Raw genomic sequence first — 21,705 nt, 5'->3', positions numbered from 1 at the left:
TGTTGAGATAAATGATGCTTGTTACTTCAGGCTATTAGGTTTCAGGGTGACTAGTTCTGACCAAGTCACTGCTCAAATGTCATCTCCTGCAGGAAGTCTTCCTGATTTCCCCCAACCAGAAGCATGCTCTTCAGACCCCTAAAACAACCTACAACTTATATGTAACATTTAGCACTTTTGCTTTGCACCTATTTACAAATCTATGTTATTTCTTCCCTAGACTAAATGCTCCTTGAAGACAACACAAACAGATCCCACTTTGTATTTCCCACAGATTCCAAGACACCGTAAGTATTTGATACAGTACACATACGGTAGTAGTTCTCAAACTCTGAGGACACCAGAATACTTTGTTCATATGGAAAAAAGCTAAAAGTAAAAAAGTATTGTAGGAAAACCTAAAACATAGTAAGTTCCAAGTAAGTATTTATTGAATGAATAAAGAAATGATGATCACATAGCAAAGATACACAAACCTCGTATCGCAGAGATTTTGCAGGAATCAGATAATGTGCAATCCTTTGAAAAGCGTAAAAAGCTTTATTTCTATCAGACTGTGAGAAGATTCAAAATATGAAATGTCTCTTCTTAAAGGTAAACACTAAGGTTAATTAGTTTCTATTACATTTTAAAATAACACTATGTGATTTAATAATCCCAACTTCACCTCTGAAGAACATTATGTATTCAGTTTCATTATGTTCAATATAACTTACATGGGTTTTAACTGCATTAGAGCTGGTGCTCTAAATTCAAATTTAGATCCAAACTACAGATGAAGTTTAGATAAGGTATCTCCAGCCCTACTGAATCAGAATTTAGGGGTGGGGTCCAGAATTGTGTTTTAATAAGCCCTCCAGGTGATTCACAAACACACTCCAGTTTGACAACAATTAGCCTAGCATAAAGTCTTTGAGCTCCTTCCACTCATTTCCCAGTCATCAAACCTGGCCCCTTCAATCTTCTGTTAGTAATAATATTCAACAACCACAGGCCCCTTCCACAAGCCTTCAGCAATATGAGATCTTTTAAACTCTTTTCAAAAAGAATGTCATTCCAATAGCAGGACACACATAGTATTGACCTCCCAAATTAAGCGAGCACTGTCACAAAATAAACACAGATAAAGCCCAGAAGGATAGCTCAGGGAACTTAACAGTGTTTATCTCAGGATGATGGGATTATAGGTGATGTTTATTTTCTTCTTCATACTTTTTCTGAATTTCTCAAATTTTCTATAGCTCACACCGTAAAAACAGGCTATTTTCAAAAGCCAACGGAGGGAGAAAAAATACAACAGGCAGCTTGTCACCTGGAGGCCCTGAATACAGCCCCTCCAAGGTCCCTAAGAGTTACCTTGAGGATGTTTTGACACTCAACAAAGTCACTGTGGAGGTGGCTGGTGGCATGCAGCTTAAGGAGCAGCTGAGGAATTCCACTCCACTTGGATTGTTTGTCCCTCTCTGTCAAAAAAGTCTCAGTGAACTGTCAAAAAAAAGAGAACACATATTATTGTATTACTGGTAATAGATGATATGGCAGAGGAGAGCAGCTGACTTCCAAACCCACCCAGAAGAGTTACAAATTTCTCTCTAAGCACTACTATAAAAGTCCACTTTCTAGAAATCTTCAAAACCTCCCCAACAGCCTATTACTATGTTGTAAGTAATAGGAGGGAGGGGGAAAAACTCTTGTACCACTCACAAACAGCACAGTATAACTGACAGTGGACTCAGACTCATTGTAAACATAAACTGAATAACTTTCTAGGGCAACTGCTAAAAGTACTTTTACAAGAAGAGGAATTGATATGCTAAGAGACAAAAAATAATGGAACCATATAAAGGGCACAGTTAAACCCACAGAAGGCAGGAAAAGAGGGAAGAAAAAACGAAGAATAAGTATAATAAAACAAACATGGTATGTATCAATCCAACTATATCAATAATTGCTATAAATACATATGAATAGTCTAAACAAACCAAAGGACAGACTATGAGAATGGACCAAAAACCCAAGATCTAACAATATGCTGTCTATAAGAAACTCATTTAAATATACATACAGAAATGCTAAAAGGGGAAAGGCCAGGCACAGTGGCTCATGCCTGTAATCCCAGCACTTTAGAAGGCTGAGGTGGGTGGATCATGAGTCAGGTCAGGAGATAGAGACCAACCTTGCTAACACAGTGAAACCCCATCTCTCCAAAAAACAGAAAAAAAAAAAATTAGCCAGGCGTGGTGGCCGGTGCCTGTAGTCCCAGCTAATCCGGAGGCTGAGGCAGGAGAATCACTTGAACCTGGGAAGCAGTGGTTGCAGTAAGCTGAGATTGTGCCACTGCACTCCAGCCTGGGTGACAGAGCAAGACTCTGTCTGGGAAAAAAAAAAAAAAAAAAAAGTAAGCGGATGGAGAGAGATAAATCACATAAAAAGAAAGCTGGAGTAGTTACATTAATTTCAAACAAAACAGACTTCATAAAAAAAGAAATTTATCAGGAATAAAGTGGGTCATTTCATAATGACAAAAGGGTCAATTCTCTAAGAAGACATAACAATCCTTAACATGTATGCACCTAACAACAGCATGTCAAAATATACGAGGCAAAAACTGCCTAAAAGAACTGCCAGAAAAAAAATGACAAATCAACTCTTATAGATAAAATATTTTAAACTAAATTAAAATACAACTTATCAAAATTTGTGGGATGCAGCAAAAGCAGTAATAAGCTGGAAGTTTGTATCACTGAATGCATATATTAGAAAAGAAGAAATATCTATAATGAACAGTCTGTCAACCTTAGTAAACCAGAGAAACGTGAGTAGTTTAAGCCTAACAGCAAACAGAAGAAAAAAATAAAAATGAGAGCAGAAATCACTGAAATTGAATACAGAAAATTAAGAGAGAAAACAAAACCAAAAGTTGGTCCTTTAAAAAGATCAATACAATTGATAATTCTAAACAGGCTTACCAAGAAACAAAGAAACACAAATCACTAATATGCAATATATAAGAGGAGTTATTATTACTGACTCCATGGACTTTAAAGGATTATAAAGGAGTATTATGAACTCTTTGCCCCAACATTTGCCTAGCACTTTGGGAGGCCAAGGCAGGAGGAACGCTTGAGCTCAGGAGTTCAAGACCAGCCTGGGCAACATAGCGAGAGCTCGTCTCTACTAAAAATAAAAAAAAACTAGCCAAGGGTGGTTCTGCCTACCTCTGGTCTCAGCTACTCAGAAGGCTGAGGTGAGAAGATCACTTGAGCTTGGGAGACTGAGGCTGTAGTGAACTATGACTGCACCACTACACTCCAGCCTGGGTGACAGAGTGAGACCAAAAAAAAAAAAAAAAAAAAATCATTATAACCAAAAAGTGGAAACAACTCAAATGTCCATCGACTGATGAATAGTCTATCCATCCAATGGAATATTATTCAGGAAGAAAAAATGATGACGTACTGATACTGCAACATGTCCACTGTGCCTGGTCAACATGGATAAATCTTGAGACCACTATGCTAAATCAAAAAACGTGGTGTCTGACTGGGCACAGTGGCTCAAACCTGTAATCCCAACACTTTGGGAGGCCGAGGTTGGCAGATCACTTGAGCTCACGAGTTTAAGACCAGCCTGAGCAACATGTCGAAAACCCAACTCTACAAAAAAAAAAAAAAAAAACAAAAATTAGTCAGGTGTGGTGACACATGCCTGTAGTCCCAGCTACTCAGGAGGCTGAGGTGGGAGAATGGCTTGAGCCCGAGAGGCGGAGGTTACAGTGAGCCAAGATTGTGCTACTGCACTCTGGCCCGGGCGATGAAACCAGACCTTGTCTCAAAACAGAAAGAAAAACAAAAACAAAGCAAGATTCCATCTTAAAAAATAAAAATAAAAACAAAAAGAAGCCAGTCTCAAAAGGCCACATATTGTTTGATTCTATTAATTTAAAATGTCCAGAATAAGCATATCCAGAGACAGCAAGATTACTGGTTGGCAAAGGCTGTGAGGATGGGGGAATTGGGGATTAACTGCTACTAAATACAAAGTTTCTTTTTTGGGTGATAAAATGTTCTAAAATTGATTGTGATGGCAAATGAATAACTTTGGGCATATAGTAAAAACCACTCACGTGTACACTTCATTTTTCTTTTGTTTTTTACCCTTTTATCTCCTTGGTTTACCAGCTTGTACTTTAAAAGGATGACTTGTGCAATAGATGAATTACATCTCAATAAAACTGCTATTAAAACTAAATAATGAACATAAAAATAAAATAAAGACAAAGTTTGTTATGCCGCCTACCAGAGAAACAGAAAAGCTGAAGGTAAAAGAATGGGAAATAATACACAATGTAAACATATACCAAAAGGTGGTATAACTATATTAAAATCAGCAAGAGCAAAGAAAAAACACTACCAGACGAGGCATGGTGGCTCATGCCTCTAATCCCAGCACTCTGGGAGACCAACACAGGTAGAACACTTAGGTCAAGAGTTCAAGACCATGAGTTCAAAACATGGTGAAACCCTGTCTCTACTAAAAAAACAAAATTAGCTGGGTGTGGTGGTGCAGGCCTATAATCCCAGTTACTTGGGGGGCTGAGGCAGGAGAATGCTTGAACCCAGGAGGTGGAGGTTGCAGTGAGCCAAGAACGCGCCACTGCACTCCAGCCTGGGTGACAGAGTGAGATTCTGTCTCAAAGAAAAATCTATTACCAGAGATGTGTACTTTTATAAGGATAAAAATGGCAATCTGGATAATGTAACAGTCCTAAATTTGAAAATATATAATAAAAACTTCAACATATATAAAGCAAAAACTGACAAGGCTAAAAGGATAAACAAGAAAATCCATAAACATAATGGGAGATTTTACACATCTCTTTCAAAAACTGATATATGCGACAGAAATTAGTGCGAATACAGAGCATTTTAACACAAACAAAACAGACACACCTTGAGCGTTATATCTAGTAAATGCTCTCTACATGTTCTTTACAAGTACACAGAGAACATCTGCAAAATGACCAGCTGCTATACAGCAGATCTAGTAACTAAACTACTAAACTGCAGTAGAAGAATGAAGGGCTTCAAAGGATTTCTCTAAAAAAAAAAAAAAAAAAAAAAAAAAAAAAGTTTTAGAATTTAGGAACAAATTATAAGTATACAGAAAGCAGGCTGGGCATGGTGGCTCATGCCTATAATCCCAGCACTTTGGGAGGCTGAGGTGGGCAGATCATGAGGTCAGGAGTTCAAGACCAGCCTGGCCAACATAGTGAAACCCCATCTCTACTAAAATACAAAAAATAAGCCGGGTGTGGTAGCACATGCCTGTAATCCCAGCTACTCGGGAGGCTGAGGAGAATCGCTTGAACCCAGGAGGTGGAAGTTGCAGTGAGCCGAGATTGCACCACTGCACTCCAGCCCAGGCGACAGTATGAGACTCCATCTCAAGAAAAAAAAAAAAGTATACAGAAAGCAAAACACTCTAAAAGGATGCAGCATTCTGACTTCACCAACATGCAATACACCAATGTGGCAAAATTTCACTTGTATCCCATGAATACAAACTTTAAAACAGTAAAACAAGTAAAAGGATGCACTATTATGCTAATGAAAGTCAACAGGCTATACAGGCTGTATGTATATTTATCCTTCAATTTAAAAAATAGAGGAAGACTGTTATTAACACTACAAAAACCAAAACTATACAAAACAAATATAATTGTATAATACATGACCCTGCTGTAAATAATTATAACATGGTAGTGTCAATACTTAGCAACAGCCAAAACTGTGATATAAGTACACTGGAGAATAGCAGAGATGAGTAAGAAGGAATCAAGTGTTGTGAATTAAATCCTATTCTTCTTCAGGACGAAGAAACTACTATCTAAAATTGAAAAGAAACAGCTTTACAAGCATGTTATTTAGACATACTGACTCTCCTGTTTCCTGGATCCTTCTCTTGCAAAAGAAATAGCTAAGTACGGACACTGAAGAGCACTGGGAGTATAGAACTTAGAGGTGCAAAGCAGGCAGGGCACCACTGTTTTGTTATAAGCCTCATGATACCAAGAGATCTAATCACAGTCCAAATATTTGACTTCACAAGCAATTTCTTTACTATCTCTACATTGTCTTACAAGGCATTTACTCTCATTTAAAAATAATAATTTGGGGCTGGGTACAGTGGCTTACACTCATAATCCCAGCATTTGGTAAGCCAAGGCGGGCCCATTGCTTGAGCCCAGGAGTTTGCAACCAGCCTGGGCAACATGGCAGAACCCTGCCTCCACAAAAAAAATACAAAAATGAACTGGGTATGGTGGCATGCACCTATAGTACCAGATACTTGGGAGGCTGAGGTAGGAGGGGTGCTTGAGCCCAGGAGGCTGAGGTTTCAGTAGGCCAAGATTGCACTACTACACTCCAGCCAGGGCAACAGAGTAAGACCCTGTCTTAAAAAAAAAAAAATCATTAGAATTTTGTTTTCCTTGTGAACAACTCAGCGCTGTGAAAAAAGTGCCACAATTCAGTCATCTTCACAGCTGAATTACTGGCAGGTATCATATGGGTTTTTCTATTGAAGTACTTGTGGTTTAACGGTTTACAGCAGTGATAATCTCTTACATCATACCCTCTAAACTGTCAAGCTGTTTGGCAAATGTGACATTTCTAGACATTTACAGTTTTCACTGATTTTATTGTTTTTAAAAATAATTAAAGGCTAAATTCCATGAAGATAAATGTGCCCCTTATTTCTTCAATCCTACGTGTAAGATATCTAACACCTCATAATACCAAACTAAATGCAATGGTCTCACGCAATCTCACTGCAACCTCCACTTCCCAGGCTCAAGTGATCCTCAAGTGACCGTTGAAATTTTTTTTAGAAGTCAGTGAATCTGACCAGGCCCAGTGGCTCACACCTGTAATCCCAGCACTTTGGGAGGCCAAGGCAGGTGGATCACAAGGTCAAGAGTTCGAGACCATCCCAGCCAGCATGGTGAAACCCTGTCTGTGCTAAAAATACAAAAATTAGCCAGCCATGGTGGCACGCACCTGTAGTCCCAGCTACTCGGGGGGCTGAGGCAGGAGAATCACTTAAATCTGGGAAGCGGAGGTTGCAGTGAGCTTAGATCATGCCACTGCACTCAAGCCTGGGCAACAGAGCAAGACTCTATCTCAAAAAAAAAGAAAAGTCAGTGAACCTGAAGAAAAAATACAAAGCAAGTAACACTTAGGTACATTTAGATATGCCAATAATCATAAAGAAAGCAATGACTGGCATGTGGGAAATATAACACCATTCCACAACCCAGTCTGTCACCAGACTGCCAAAGTGAAGGGTTTCTAGGGATGGTGGGTCATGACCTGTAGCGTGAGCTGCACTATCCTAGAGCCCAGGGTTTATTTACTCAGTCTCCTTGCCTTCAACTCCCACTGATCATTCAGGGCCTTATATGCCCATGGTAGGGAATCCAGAATTGATTCTCTCAACCACAATGAGATGAGGCTGGAGAGTTTTCAACAAAGGATTTATAAAATCTGATTTGTATTAAGGATCAAATGTGCTGATGAATGTAAAAAGGCTCAGTAAACTCCAAAGTATCACTCCAGCGTATTTTACTACCTTGACAGAGGACAGAACAAAAGGAATGGAAGAAAATAAGGCAAACTAAAATCCAAGAAGAATTGACCAATTATAAATTACGAGGGCAGTAGTCATGGCCCAGGCTTCCCTTATGCCCCATTTAGGGAGATGGAGAAGATCAGGTCTTGTGGAAAAGGGAGAGAATTTTGGCTTTCAACATACTAAGTTTGAGACGCCCATTAGACATCAGAGTGGAAATGCTGAGAAGGCAATTGGATATACCTACCCATCCGGAGCTAAAGGGAGAAATAGGAATGGAAACAGAAACTCAGGATTCATCAGAATATAGAGCAGCTATTAATAACAACACAAGCTAATCTTATGGAGTATGCAATGTACTTACAATTGAGGAATATGTTTCAGTCACTATTTTAAGTGCTTTATATGCATAAGTCACTCGGTCCTCACCACAACCTTGGAAGGTCAGGTTCTATGATTATACTTATTTTACAAATGAATCAACAGAGGCATAAACAGATTAAGTAACTTGCCTAAAGACATAGTAAGTAAATACCACAGCCAGGTTTCAAACCTAGGCAATGTGGCTCTGAAACTCTTTAAAACCATGAGATTATGTGGGGAGTAATATAGACAGAAATTTGAGTGAGGACACAGTATTTCAATTCAAGCAATTTCCTGAGTATCAAATGGCTGACATGGTTTCAAGCTCTGCAGATACAACAAAAAAATAAGACACAGTCTCTTCAAGAAGCCCAGTCTAGCTATTAGCTAAGAGCAACTATTTACTAAACAATTATTACTGTGTGCCACACTGGCTTAGCTTTTAAAACATAGTATTTCACTTAATCCTCCTAATAGCTTTATGAGATAGATGTTATTATTACCACTTTAGAAATAAGGAAACTGAAGTTAAGAGAGGTTAAGTAACTTAACCTTGGTCAGTCTGGTAGGATTCAATTCAGGTCCACCTTACTTTAAAATCCGATTTTTTCCCAGGGAAATTCCATCACATGCTACCTTTGAGGACATTATGCTACGCAAAATCAGCCAGTCACAAAAAGACAAATACTGTATGATTATACTGGGGTTATCTATAACTAGTCGAACTCATAGGAACAGAAAGGAGAAGAACAGTTACCAGGGACTGGGAGAGGAAGAAATGGGGAGCTGTTCAATGGTAGTTTCAGGTTTGCAAGATGAAAAAGTTCTGGAAATTTGTTTCACAATGATGGGAATATACTTCACACTACTTAAGTATACACTTTTGTTTGTTTGTTTTTTTAAAGATACACAGTTTCACCATGTTGCTCAAACTGGTCTCAAGCAATCCACAACTTCAGCCTCCTAAAGGGCTGGGATTACAGGTATTAGCTACCACACTGGACCTGAACTATACACTTACAAATGGTTAAGGCAGTAAATTTCACGTTTACACATACATATATATGTGTGTGTGTGTATATATATATACACACACACACACACACAGACACACATACATATATATATACACACACATATGTTTATAGTTTGAGGTAGGGTCTCATTCTGTTGCCCAGGCTGGAGTATAATGGCGTGATCGTGGCTCACTGCGGCATGACTTGCCAGGCTCAACTGATCCTCCCACTTTAGCTTCCTGAGTAGCTGGGACCATTCCCACACTTGGATAAATTTTTTTTTGTAGTAGACAGGGTTCCACTACATTGCCCAGGCTTGTCTCAAACTGGCTCAAGCGATCCTCCCATCTTGGTCTCCCAAAGTACTGGCATTACAGAAATAAGCCAATGTCCCTGGCCTACATTATATATTTGTTTACTGCAATTAAAAAATTTTGGCGAGGCATGATGGCTCACACCTGTAGTCTCAGCACTTTGGGAGGCCAAGGCAAGCAGATCATGAGGTCAGGAGTTCAAGACCAGCCTGACCAACATGATGAAACTCTGTCTCTACTAAAAATGCAAAAATTAGCTGGAACTGGTGACACATGCCTGTAATCCCAGCTACTCAGGAGGCTGAGGTAGGAAAATCGCTTGAACCCGGGAAGTGGAGGTTGCAGTGAGCGGAGATGGCACCACTGCACTCCAGCCTGGATGACAGAGTGAGACTCCGTCTACCAAAAAAAAAAAAAAAAAATTTAAATCTGGTCTTTTCCTACTATACCACATGCCACAACAGTATAAAAATATGGGTTACCTGGACAACATAGTGAAACCCTGTCTCTACCAAAGATACAAAAATTAACAGGGTTTGGTGGTACATGCCTGTAGTCCCAGCTACTAGGGAGGCTGAGGTCGAAGGATCACTTGAGCCCAGGAGGTTGAGCATGCCACTGTACTCCAGTCTGGGTGACAGAGCAATACCTCTGTCTCAAAAAAAAAAACAAAAAACAAAACAGTAAGCAAATAATTTATTCTCTGGGATAGGAGAGAGGAGAGGAAGGGCATGGCAAGGAATACATTAAAAAAAAAAAAAAAAAAAAAAAAAAACAACTAAGAAAAGAACTATTTGAGGCCAGGCAGGGTGGCTCACGCCTGTAATCCCAGCACTTTGGGAGGCAGAGGCGGGCGGACCACGAGGTCAAGAGATTGAGACTATCCTGGCCAACATGGTGAAACCCCATCTCTACTAAAAAGTACAAAAAATAGCTAGGCATGGTGGCGCGCACCTGTAATCCAGCTACTGGGGAGGCTGAGACAGAAGAATTGCTTGAATGCGGGAGGCGGAGGTAGCAGTGAGCTGAGATAGCGCCACTGCACTCCAGCCTGGCGACAGAGGGAAACTCTGTCTCAGAAAAAAAAAGAAAGAAAGAAAAAGAAAAGAAAAGAACTATTTGAAAGATGAAGGTCCCCATTTTGTCTTCACTATAGTTCCAGGCTGGGGTCTCTATCTCAACCTCTGAAATAGCTCCCATACCTATAAACAACCATCAGTTACCACAATAACCTGCCTAAACCAACCAGGCTCCAGAATATTCCAGTAGCCTTGTATCTGGTGAGCTGCTTTTCTTGAGACAAAGTTTCACTGTCGCCCAGGCTGGAGTGCAGTGGCACGATCTCAGCTTGCAACCTCCATTTCCCAGGTTCAAGTGATTCTCCCGCCTTAGCCTCCACAGTAGCTGGGATTACAGGTGCATGCCACCACAACCAGCTAATTTTTGTATTTTTCGTAGAGACGGGATTTCACCATGTTGGTCGGGCTGGTCTTGAACTCCTGACCTCAGATGATCCACTCACCTAGGCCTCCCAAAGCGCTGGGATTACAGGTGTGAGCCACAGCTCCCAGCCTCTGGTAAGCTTTTCTAGGCTCCTCCCATTCTAAGTCACTCAGCACTGGAAACAAATTAAGTTGCCTAAATTGCCTCACTCATCAGGCTAAAGAACTTTTGTGGCTCCCTATTACTCTCAGAACACAGATAATCAGGATGGGCGTTTAGGAACACATCACCTAACCTTTCTGAGCCTCAGTTTCCTCACCCATATTAAGAAGTCAGTCTTGATAGATAACTCAAAAGCTTGAGGATTAAATAAAGATACCCTATGCCTTGCACCATACTTGCATCTAAGTGCTCACTGAAAGTTAGTCCTCTTCCTGCCTGTTTCTATCTACACACCCAGGTCAAGAAGGTATCTTAAGAAGGAGAGAGCAAGTAGTTCCAGGATTTTTTTTTTTTTTTTTTTTTAGACAGGGTCTCACTCCGTCAACTACTGCCTCCCAGGCTCAGTTAATCCTCCCACCTCAGCCTCCCATAGGCACACACCACCACACCAGGCTAATTTTTTTTGTAGAGACAGGATTTTGCCATGTTGCCCAGGACGGTGCAGAATTCCTGGACTAAAGTGATCTGCCTGCCTTGGACTCCCAAAGTGCTGGGATTACAGGCTCTTAAGTAAGGGAGAGAAGAACACAAGGGGGGGAAAAAGGCTGCTAAAAAGGTTGTCTGATGCCCAGGAAACCATTTCTCACTCAGAACTGCTCCCTTCATCCACCATCCTCCATACACACAGACCACCTAGCCTTTATTTGATTCCATCCTTTTGTCATTTGAGAAAGTGAAATGCAAATTAAATTTACACATAAAGTTATACTGTGAAAAGTCTCACTCCCATTCTCTCTCCCTTTAGCTCAATTCCCACCTCACTCCCACCAACCACTTTATTAGTTTCTTGAGTATCCTTCAAACTTCCTTTATGCAAAAGCTGTCGTTTAAATAAAGCTAATGTTTTACAGGTGTGTTAGCAAGGTCTGAGGTGGGGGAGGGTGAAAGAAGTAGGAGACTGGGTCTTAATCATTCTGCTTTACCCTAAAGCAGTGTCCTTCGCTCACTCAAAAATAATAATCATATGTTGGGCACCTGTTATAAATCAGATACTTAATATTAACTAACTACTTTCAGCCCTTACTATGCACCAGAAATGCACTAATGCTTTACACAATTGTCCCCTTTGGTCTCCACAACAATCTTAAAAGGTTGGTTACGAATTCTCATCTTCATCTTACAAGTGAGGAAACTGAGGCACAGAAAGGTAACCTGCCCAACCAAGAGAGAGGAGCAGGGCTTTGAACCCAGGCCTGACTCCAGAGTCCCCCTTAACCATGACGCTCTACATTGGCAAACCAGATACAGTCTCTGCACCCGCTGGAACTCAGCCTAATGTGGGAGACAGGCGAGAAAAAGGCAGACAACAAAGAAATATGAAATTATAGACTAAGAAAGTAACGTAAACGAAACGAATGCGCGGCTGTGACAGAATAACAACGGGGACCTACTTTAGAAAGCAGGAGGAGAGAACGTCAAGGAAAGGCCTGAGAAAATGACATTTATGATACGCTTGGGAACCGTCTGGGAGATGCAATGATGACCCCCTCCCCCACGCCCAATACACAGGGGAGAAACTCAAAGCCCATAGAGACTAAAACAAACTCGCCAGGGTCTCCCAGACATGCAGACGTGGCGCAAGGGAGGGAGGATCCAGAAACTGGGCCCAGGGTTCATACACGCCATCAGTGCCCACAGCAGCCCAGCCCCGCTCGGCTACTGACAAGGGACATCAAGCCAGCTGCTTCCCACGGCCCCGCTGCGGCTGAGAGCGTCCGGGCAGCTCACAGGGAGGCCTTGCGGCCAGCCAAGGGGGGTCTGGCCCGTCCAGCGGCGGCCTGGAAAGGCCTCTTTCCCGGTCCCTCGCCAGCTCCCGCCTGGTCCGCCCCGCCCCGCCCCTCCTGGGCCAGCCTCGTACCTGCACCGCCCGGACCAGACCCCGGCCGGTCAGCTGGCCCTGCCGCAGCTGCAAGAGAATGTTCCCGGGCCGCGGCCGGCCGCCCCATCCGCCCCAAGCCGCTACTGTGGCTGCCGACCGTCTGCCTCGGCCAGCTCCGGACCGAGCCACTGCCGGCGCCGCCGCCATGTCTCCTCGTCCGACAAACAGGAAGCAAGCGGTCTCCGGGCCCCGGAGATTTCTACGGGGCGGCGGAGGGGTCGCCGCAGCGCCCCCAGCGGGCCGTCGGCGGAGGCGCAAGCCGCGTGGCACCGTGCGCGTCGTGGAGGCTCCTGGGAAATGTAGTCCTGCGCTGCAGCGGGGCCGGTGTGAAAAGAGATAAGGTCTTTCCGGTACCTCCGGTGCCTCTGGCCCCCGGGCCCAGCATTTAGGCTAAATCTCCCGAGGTCTGAGACCAGTCCCTGCGTGCGCACTCTCCCATTTCTCCCCGCCTGTTTGGGGAGGATGCAGGCAGCTGGCCAAGAAATGATCCTGGGCTTCAGGTCAGGAGTCAGGCTGTCGAGTCTGATTCTTGCCTGCTTCTCTCAGCCTGTGACTCGCCACGGACCTCGACCAAGTCATCGCACTCTGCCCCTGCGCCAAAGTGTCCTCGTCAGGTCACCCCAGCTATAGGTCCTGGGAGCCTGATCAGTCAATCAGTAGTTCCTGGGGCTTTCTTTGCACCCGACACTGAACCATATCTGGGGAAAGGTGGACTGTCTGGGATACAGTGGTGAGCAGAACGGCCTAGGACTCTTTATCGCGAAATGCAGGTCACAGGGGAAAACAGCAGAAAGAAACGCACAGTCTCAAACTGGCTAAGTTGTGCAACTGGATAGGTTGTTGTGAAATTAAATAATGGAGGGGAAAGGGATTAGTAAATTGTAACATCACATTCTCTGTCAAAGGGAAACCCTGTCCTAATTTCTATCCACCAGATAGCAGGTTGTTTCTACTATGAGCCCATGTATTCATTCTTTAAGCTAACTTCTGTGGCAGGATGGCTCTGACTCCTTGCACCCAATACACACATAATTTTTCCCTTTCTAGCAAGGGGCTTGTCATAAAAATGAAAGAGGGCCAGGCATGGTGGCTCACGCCTGTAATCCCAGCACTTTGGGAGGCCAAAGTGGGTGGATGGCCTGAGCTCAGGAGTTTGAGACCAGCCTGGGCAACACGGTGAAATCCTGTCTCTACTAAAATACAAAAAATTAGCCTGGCATGGTGGCATGCGCCTGTAGTCCCAGTTACTCCAGAGGCTGAGGCAGGAGAATTGCAAGAGCCCGGGAGGCAGAGGTTGCAGTGAGCCAACCACTGCACTCCAGACAGAGCGAGACTCCGTCTCAAAAAAAAAAAAAAAAAAAAAGGGGGGGGGGGGGGGGGAGCTAAGTGTGATGTAAGAGGGAATGGTGAAGATTGTGACTCAACTAAGATGGCTGTAACTAATTGTTCAAACCAGAACACTTTAAAGAACGAATAGACACAATAAATAATTACCTCTGGACAGTAGGCATAAAAGGGACTCTCCCAGGTGAACAGGCATTCTGGTTAGCATCCTCATACTCCATCTAAAAGAAGTGGTCTCACCATCCTTCTTTATAGAACTAGAAAGAAAAAAATCCTAAAATACATATGGAACTAAAAAACAGCCTGCATAGCCAAAGCAAGAATAAGCAAAAAAGAATAAATCTGAGGCCAAGCGCAGTGGCTTGCTCCTGTAATCCCAGCACTTTGGGAGACTGAGGCAGGTGGATCATCTGAGGTTGGGAGTTTGAGATCAGCCTGACCAATATGGAGAAACCACATCTCTACTAAAAATACAAAAATTAGCTGGGTGTGGTGGTACATGCCTGTAATCCCAGCTACTCGGGAGGCTGAGGCAGGAGAATCGCTTGAACCCAGGAGGTTGCCATGAGCCGAGATTGCACCATTGCACTCCAGCCTGGGCAGCAAGAGCAAAACTCCGTCTCAATAAATAAATAAATAAATAAGAAAAGTCTGGAGGCATCACATTACCTGACTTCAAACTATACTATAAGGCCATAGTCACCCAAACAACATGGTATTGGTATAAAAATAGGCACATAGATCAATGGAACAGAATAGAGAACACAGAAATAAAGCCAAATACTTTTAGCCGACTGATCTTCCACAAAGCAAACAAAAACATAAAGTGGGGAAATGACATCCTTTTCAACAAATGGTGATAACTGGCAAGCCACAAGATCAAACTGGATCCTCATCTGTCACTTTAAACAAAAATAAACTCAGCTGGGGGCAGTGACTCACACCTGAATCCCAGCACTTTGGGAAGCCAAGGCAGGCAGATCACTTGAGGTCAGGAGCTGAAGACCGGCCTGGCCAACACGGTGAAAACCCGTCTCTACTAAAAATACAAAAATTAGCCAGGTGTGGTGGTGGGCATCTGTAATCCCAGCTACTCAGGAGGCTAAGGCAGGAGAATCACTCAAACCCAGGACGCAGAGGTTGCAGTGAACTATGATCATGCCATTGCACTCCAGCCTGGGCGACAGATACTCCATCTCAAATAATAATAATAATAATAAACTCAAAATGAATCAAGGACTTTTAATCTAAGACCTGAAACCATAAAGATAACATTGGAAAAACCCTTCCAGACATTGGCTTAGGCAAATACTTCATGACCAAGAATCCAAAAGCAAATGCAACAAAAACGAAGATAAATAGATGAGACTTGAACTAAAAACCTTCTGCATAGCAAAAGAAACAATCAGCAGAATAAACAGACAACCTACAGAGTGGGAGAAAATCTTATATCCAACAGAGGATTAATATCTAGAATCTACAAGGAACTCAAACAAATCAGCAAGAAAAAAACAAGCAATCTCATCAAAAAGTGGGCTAAGGGCATGAAGAGACAATTCTCAAAAGAAGATATACAAATGGCTGACAAACATGAAAAAATTCTCAACATCACTAACGATCAGGGAAATGCAGATCAAAACCACAATGCCATACCACCCTGCTCCTGCAAGAATGACCATAATCAAAAAGTAATAGAAGTCGGCGTGGATGTGGTGAAAAGGGAACAACACTGCTGGTGGGAATGTAAACTGGTACAACCACTATGGAAAACAGTATGGAGATTTGTTAAAGAACTGAAAGTAGAACTACCATTTGATCCAGCAATCCTACTACTGGGTAACTACCCAGAGGAAAAGAAGCTGTTATTCAAAAAAGCTACTAGCACATGCATGTTTATAGCAGCACAATTCATAATTGCAAAAATATGGAACCAGCCTAAATGTCCATAATCAATGAGTGGATAAAGAAATTGTGGTACATATGGCCAGGCGCGGTGGCTCACGCCTGTAATCCCAGCACTTTGGGAGGCCGAGACAGGTGGATCACAAGGTCAGGAGATCAAGACCATCCTGGCCAACATGGTGAAACCCCTTATCTACTAAAAATACAAAAAAATTAGCTGGGCGTGGTGGCACACGCCTGTAGTCCCAGCTACTCGGGAGGCTGAGGCAGGAGAACTGCTTGAACCCAGGAGGTAGAGATTGCAGTGAGCCCAGATCGTGCCGCTGCACTGCAGCCTGGAAAACAGTAAAAAACTTTGCCTCAAAAAAAAAAAAAAAAAAAAAAAAAAGAGAGAAAGAAATTGTACTGTGTATATACCGTAGAATAGTACTCAGCCACAAAAAGGAAAAAATAATGGCATTTGCAGCAACCTGGAGACCATTATTATTATTATTGTTATTGAGATGGAGTCTCGCTCTGTCACCCAGGCTGGAGTGCAGTGGCATGATCTTGACTCAATGCAACCTCTGCCTCTTGAGTTCAAGCAATTCTCCTGCCTTAGCCTCCCAAGTAGCTGGGATTACAGGCATACACCACCACATCCAACTAATTTTTATATTTTAGTAGAGACAGGGTGTCACCATGTTGCCCAGGCTGGTCTCAAACTCCTGACCTCAAGTGATCTGCCCACCTCGGCCTCCCAAAGTGCTGGGATTACAGGCATGAGCCACTGCACCCAGACTGGAGACCATTATTCCAAGTGAATTAACTCAGCAGTGGAAAACCAAACATCATATGGTCTCACTCATAAGTGGGAGCCAAGCTATAAGGATGCAAATGCATAAGAATGATACGATGGACTTTGGGGTCTTGGGAGAAAGGGTGGGAGGTGGGTGTGGGATAAAAGACTACACACTGGATACAATGTACACTGCTTGGGTGATGCATGCACCAACATCTCAGAAATCACCGCTAAAGAACTTATTTACATAACCAAACAACACTTGTTCCCAAAAAACTGATTGAAATACAATAATAGAAATAAAAGGACTGGTCTCCATGCACCTCCAGCAGATTGCTGCCAGATCTTCTGATCTTTACAGAAAAGCCAAAAATCAGAGTTTTTATATGAAATTCCCCAATTCTGGGGGAAAAAAGCAAGTGCTATTCTGTAAAAGTGTCAATAACCAGAACTTGTGAAGAATGACTGCCCCCTTTTCCTGGAGTTCTTATCCCCAAGCAAATCTTTGAATGGCTTGCTTTCTCATCACCGGATCTCTGCCCAGGGACAGATCTTCCCTGACCACCTACAGTAGTGGTATAGTAGATCTCTTATACTCTTCATCTTATAACCTCCTTTTTATTTGATTTTTTTAACATGTCACTGACTCAAAGCTCAATTACCTGCTTTAAAAAAAGCCACTTACCTCCACCTGACCTACAGTTGTCACCCCCTCCCCCTGACTAGCTTATAATATTTTGACCTCTTTTGTTCTTTGCTGCATCCATCCCTAGCACCCACAATGGTGTCTGGCACACAGTACATAGCATTTGTTGATGGGATCAATAGCTTAGTTAACAGATGCATGAAATGCTACAAAATTACAAAGATAAGTCAAAGAATATAGTAGAGGCCAGGTGTGGTGACTCACGCCTGTAATCCCAGCACTTTGGGAGGCCGAGGCCGGTGGATCACAAGGTCAAGAGATCGAGATCATCCTGGCCAAGATGGTGAAACCCCGTCTCTACCAAAAACACAAAAATTAGCTGGGCGTGGTGGTCACGTGGCGTGTAGTCTCAGCTACCCAGGAGGCTGAGGCAGGAGAATCGCTTGAACCCGAGAGACAGAGGTTACAGTGAGCCAAAATTGTGCCACTGCACTCCAGCCTGGTGACAAAGTGAGACTGCGTCTCAAAAAAAAAAAAAAAAATATATATATATATAGTAGAAAAATAAATAGGAACAAGTAATTTATAAAGGAAAATACCTAGTAAATGTATAAAAAGATGCCTATCCTTGATGTTACCAAGAGTGGAATGCTAATGGTGAGAACATAAATTAATATATACCTTTCTGGAAAGCATTTTTTTTTTAGCAATATGAATTGTCATAAAGAAATCCAAACTTTTTGACTTAATAGGTATTCCTTTAGCCTCACTGGAAGTTCTAGCCAGAGCAATTAGTAAAAAAAAAGAAATAAAAAACATCCATATTAGAAAGGAAGAATATCTCTGCAACATCTCTGTTAGCAGATGACGTGATCTTATACGTACAAAATCCTAAACATTACACACACACGCACACATACACACAAACACACATTGTTAGAACTCAAATTCAATAAAGTTGTAGGATACAAAAACAACACACAAAAATCAGATACACCGGTGCCTATAGTCCTAGCTACTTGGGAGGATAAGTCTGTCTATTAAAAAAAAATCAGTTGTGTGTCTATACTCTGGTAATGAACAATCTTAAAAGGAAATTAAGAAAATAATCTATTTACAACAGCATCAAAAGGAATAAAATTTTTAGGAATAGACTTAAGCAAGCTGGCAAAAGACTTACACTTTGGAAATATAAAACACTACTGAAAGAAATTAAAGACATAAATAAGGGCCGGGTGTGGTGACTCAAGCCTGTAATCCCAGCACTTTAGGAGGCCGAGGCAGGCGGATCACCTGAGGTTGGGAGTTCGAGACCAGCCTGACCAACATGGTGAAACCCCATCTCTACTAAAAATGCAAAAATTAGCCGGGCGTGGTGGCAGGTGCCTGTAAACCCAGCAACTCAGGAGGCTGAGGCAGGAGAATCACTTGAACCCGGGAGGCGGAGGTTGCAGTGAGCTGAGATGGTGCCATTACACTCCAGCCTGGGCAACAAGAGCAAAAGTCCCTCTCAAAAAATATATATATATATATAAATAAAATAAAAACAGAAATAAGTGGAAAGACATTCTGTGTTCATAGATTAAAAGACTTAATATGGTTAAAGTGTCCATTAATTAAAGCAATCTACAGATTCAAGCCAATCTCTATCAAAATCCCAATGGCATTTTTTGCAGAAATAGAAAAAAAATCTTAAAATTCATGTGGACTCTCAGCCAGGCGCTGTGGCTCATGCCTGTAATCCCAGCACTTTTCTGCGGATCCCGAATTTTTAGACAAAGCTTTGCCTCCTTAATCAATCACAAGTCAGAAAATCTTTGAATCTACCTGTGCGTCCCCGGTTGGAGATGTTCTGTCTTTTTAGGTGGAACCAATGTACAGCCCCCATGTATTGATTATGACTTCGCCTGTAGCCTCTGCCCTCCTGCCTTTAAAAACCTGTAAGCTGGCTGGGCACAATGGTTCATGCCTATAATCCCAGCACTTTGGGAGACTGAGGAAGGTGGATCACCTGAGGTCAGGAGTTGTAGACCAGCCTGGCCAACATGGCAAAACCCCATCTCTACTAAAGATACAAAACTTAGCCAGGCATAGTGGCAGGCACCTGTAATCCCAGGTACTCAGGAACCTGAGGCAGGAGAATCTCTTGAACCCAGGAGGCAAAGGTTGCAGTGAGCCAAAAAAAAAAAAAAAAAAAAAAGAAGAAGAAAAAGAAAAAGAAAAAAATGTGTAAGCCATTAGGGAGTTCAGGTCTTAATAATAAACTGTCTAATTCTCCTTGCTTGGCACCCTGCAGTAAGTGCAAATAATAAGTGCCTCACTTTCTCTTGCTGTAATCCCAATGTCTATGGCATTGCTGCACCAGGTAAGCAGCCCCCAGTTTGGTTCAATAAAAATATTTTCATAACTTTTTGTACCAGCCATTTTTTTTTTTTTTTTTTTGAGACGGAGTCTCACTCTGTCACCCAGACTGGAGTGCAATGGCATAATCCTGGCTCACTGTAACCTCTGCCTCCTGGGTTCAAGCAATTTTCATGCCTCAGCCCCCCCCAGGTAACTAGGATTACAGGTGCCTACCACCACACTGGCTAATTTTTGTATTTTTAGTAGAGACGGGGTTTTACCATGTTGATCAGGCTGGTCTCAAACTCCTGACTTCATGATCTGCCCGCCTCGGCCTTCCAAAGTGCTGGGATTACAGGAGTGAGCCACTGCATCTGGCCTCTACTATATTCTTTGACTTATCTTTGCAATTTTGCAGGAGTTCATGCATCTGTTAACTAATCTGTTGATCCCATCAACAAATACTACTTACTGTGTGCCAGACACCATTGTGAGTGCTAGGGTGGATGCAGCAAAGAACAAAACAGATCAAAATTATACTTAGGAGGAGAGGGTGACATTTTTAGACTCAAGAAAAAAATGTCTTCTATACGTGAAATTAACTTTAAAAAGACACAAAAAGAAGAGGCATTTCCAGGGGTACAGACTGGGCATTGGTGAGCTTTCCCGGCAGCAGCCAGCCTTACCGGGGAATCCACAGCCTGGGGATTCCGCCCAGATCTCTTCCCGAGGCATAGGCAATGAATATTCTCATCCTTGTCGCAGTGAGGAGACAGGACCCTGACTAATTTCACAGTTCACATGGCCATCCAGGTTTCCCTTGGCGCTCTTCATGCTAGGGACAAATCTTCCCACCTCAGCTGTGACCCAACTGCAAATGTCACTTGGCATTCCTCAATTCCTCTCTTTGACAGTCCAGCCGGCCCAGGCATTCACCAAAGACGGATATTCACCGGATCAAAAATGACCACCTCAAATTCATGTGACTAGGAAGTAAGGAGACATGTTTCCAGAAACCTCTGTGGAAAACCACCACTCTTTCCACTTTGACCTCCGCTCTACTGGCCTTCTCCGTGGAAACCAGCTGAGTGTCTCTCACCACCAGGGGGCGCAGTACCGAGGCCCGTCGATGTCAATTTTCGTCGGCACTAGAAAAGGAAATGAAGCCTCCCAAACTGGCTAATTTTTTTCCACAGTAATCCCCAATGTATTAACCAAACATGATGATGCTATTCAAAGAATATTAACTCTTGTAAATGAACTGCGAAACTCATCTCAGTTGGGCAGACAGATTTTCTGGGACTTTTTTTTTTTTTTTTTTTTTTGAAGTCTTGCTCTGTGGCCCAGGCTCGCGTGCAGTGGTGTGGTTGTAGCTCACTGCAGTCGCCGCCGAGCTCGGGCTGAAGCAATCCTCCCGCTTCAGCCTCCCAAATGCTGAGATTACGGGCATGAGTCACGACGCCCTGCCAAGAAATCATTTTAATCAGAGTAACTGGCACACTTCCATCAGGCCATAGTTACAGCCGTCCCATACCACCATGCATCATCCTGGGGTGTCATTCTTTGCAGTGAATTTTTTTTTTTACATTGCATTTCTAATGTACAACCTCTCAATGACTTGTCTTTTAAATGTTTGTTAAGTACCATCTTATGTGCCAGGCACTGTGACAGGTGCTGTGGATATTGTGCTAAATAAAAGAAACAAAATTCCCTGCCCTCATGGGGCTTATACTTCTGGGTAAGATCTACCCTTTACTGACCACTTACCACTGGCCAAGAACTTTATTTGCGCTATCTTGTTCTTCTTGGAGCATTTTTGG

The 21,705-nt window shown here is 42.6% G+C and overlaps 1 protein-coding gene across 7 annotated transcripts in view; it reads right to left on the bottom strand.

Moving 5' to 3' along the window:
- Positions 1-13,250, bottom strand: part of TRPC4AP (transient receptor potential cation channel subfamily C member 4 associated protein) — a 78,598-nt gene extending 65,348 nt beyond the window's left edge. For 6 of the 7 annotated variants that reach the window (XM_032295158.1, XM_032295157.1, XM_032295159.1 and 3 more), the window contains exons 1-2: positions 12,849-13,100; positions 1,357-1,485 (exon numbers count right to left, since the gene is read on the bottom strand). In XM_032295158.1, coding sequence (XP_032151049.1) covers positions 1,357-1,485; positions 12,849-13,016 — 297 coding nt within the window. In that variant the 5' untranslated portion in view covers positions 13,017-13,100. Of the gene's footprint in view, positions 1-1,356; positions 1,486-12,848 lie in introns of all 7 variants that reach the window. The other variant, XM_032295163.1, reaches the window with a different exon arrangement.
- Positions 13,251-21,705: the final 8,455 nt, after the last annotated feature.

The sequence above is a fragment of the Sapajus apella genome, unplaced genomic scaffold, assembly GCF_009761245.1.
Source record: "Sapajus apella isolate SASKATOON/1434 unplaced genomic scaffold, GSC_monkey_1.0 scaffold33, whole genome shotgun sequence".
In the NCBI taxonomy this organism is placed as follows: domain Eukaryota; kingdom Metazoa; phylum Chordata; class Mammalia; order Primates; family Cebidae; genus Sapajus; species Sapajus apella.
This window is presented reverse-complemented; position numbering and strand designations above follow the sequence as displayed.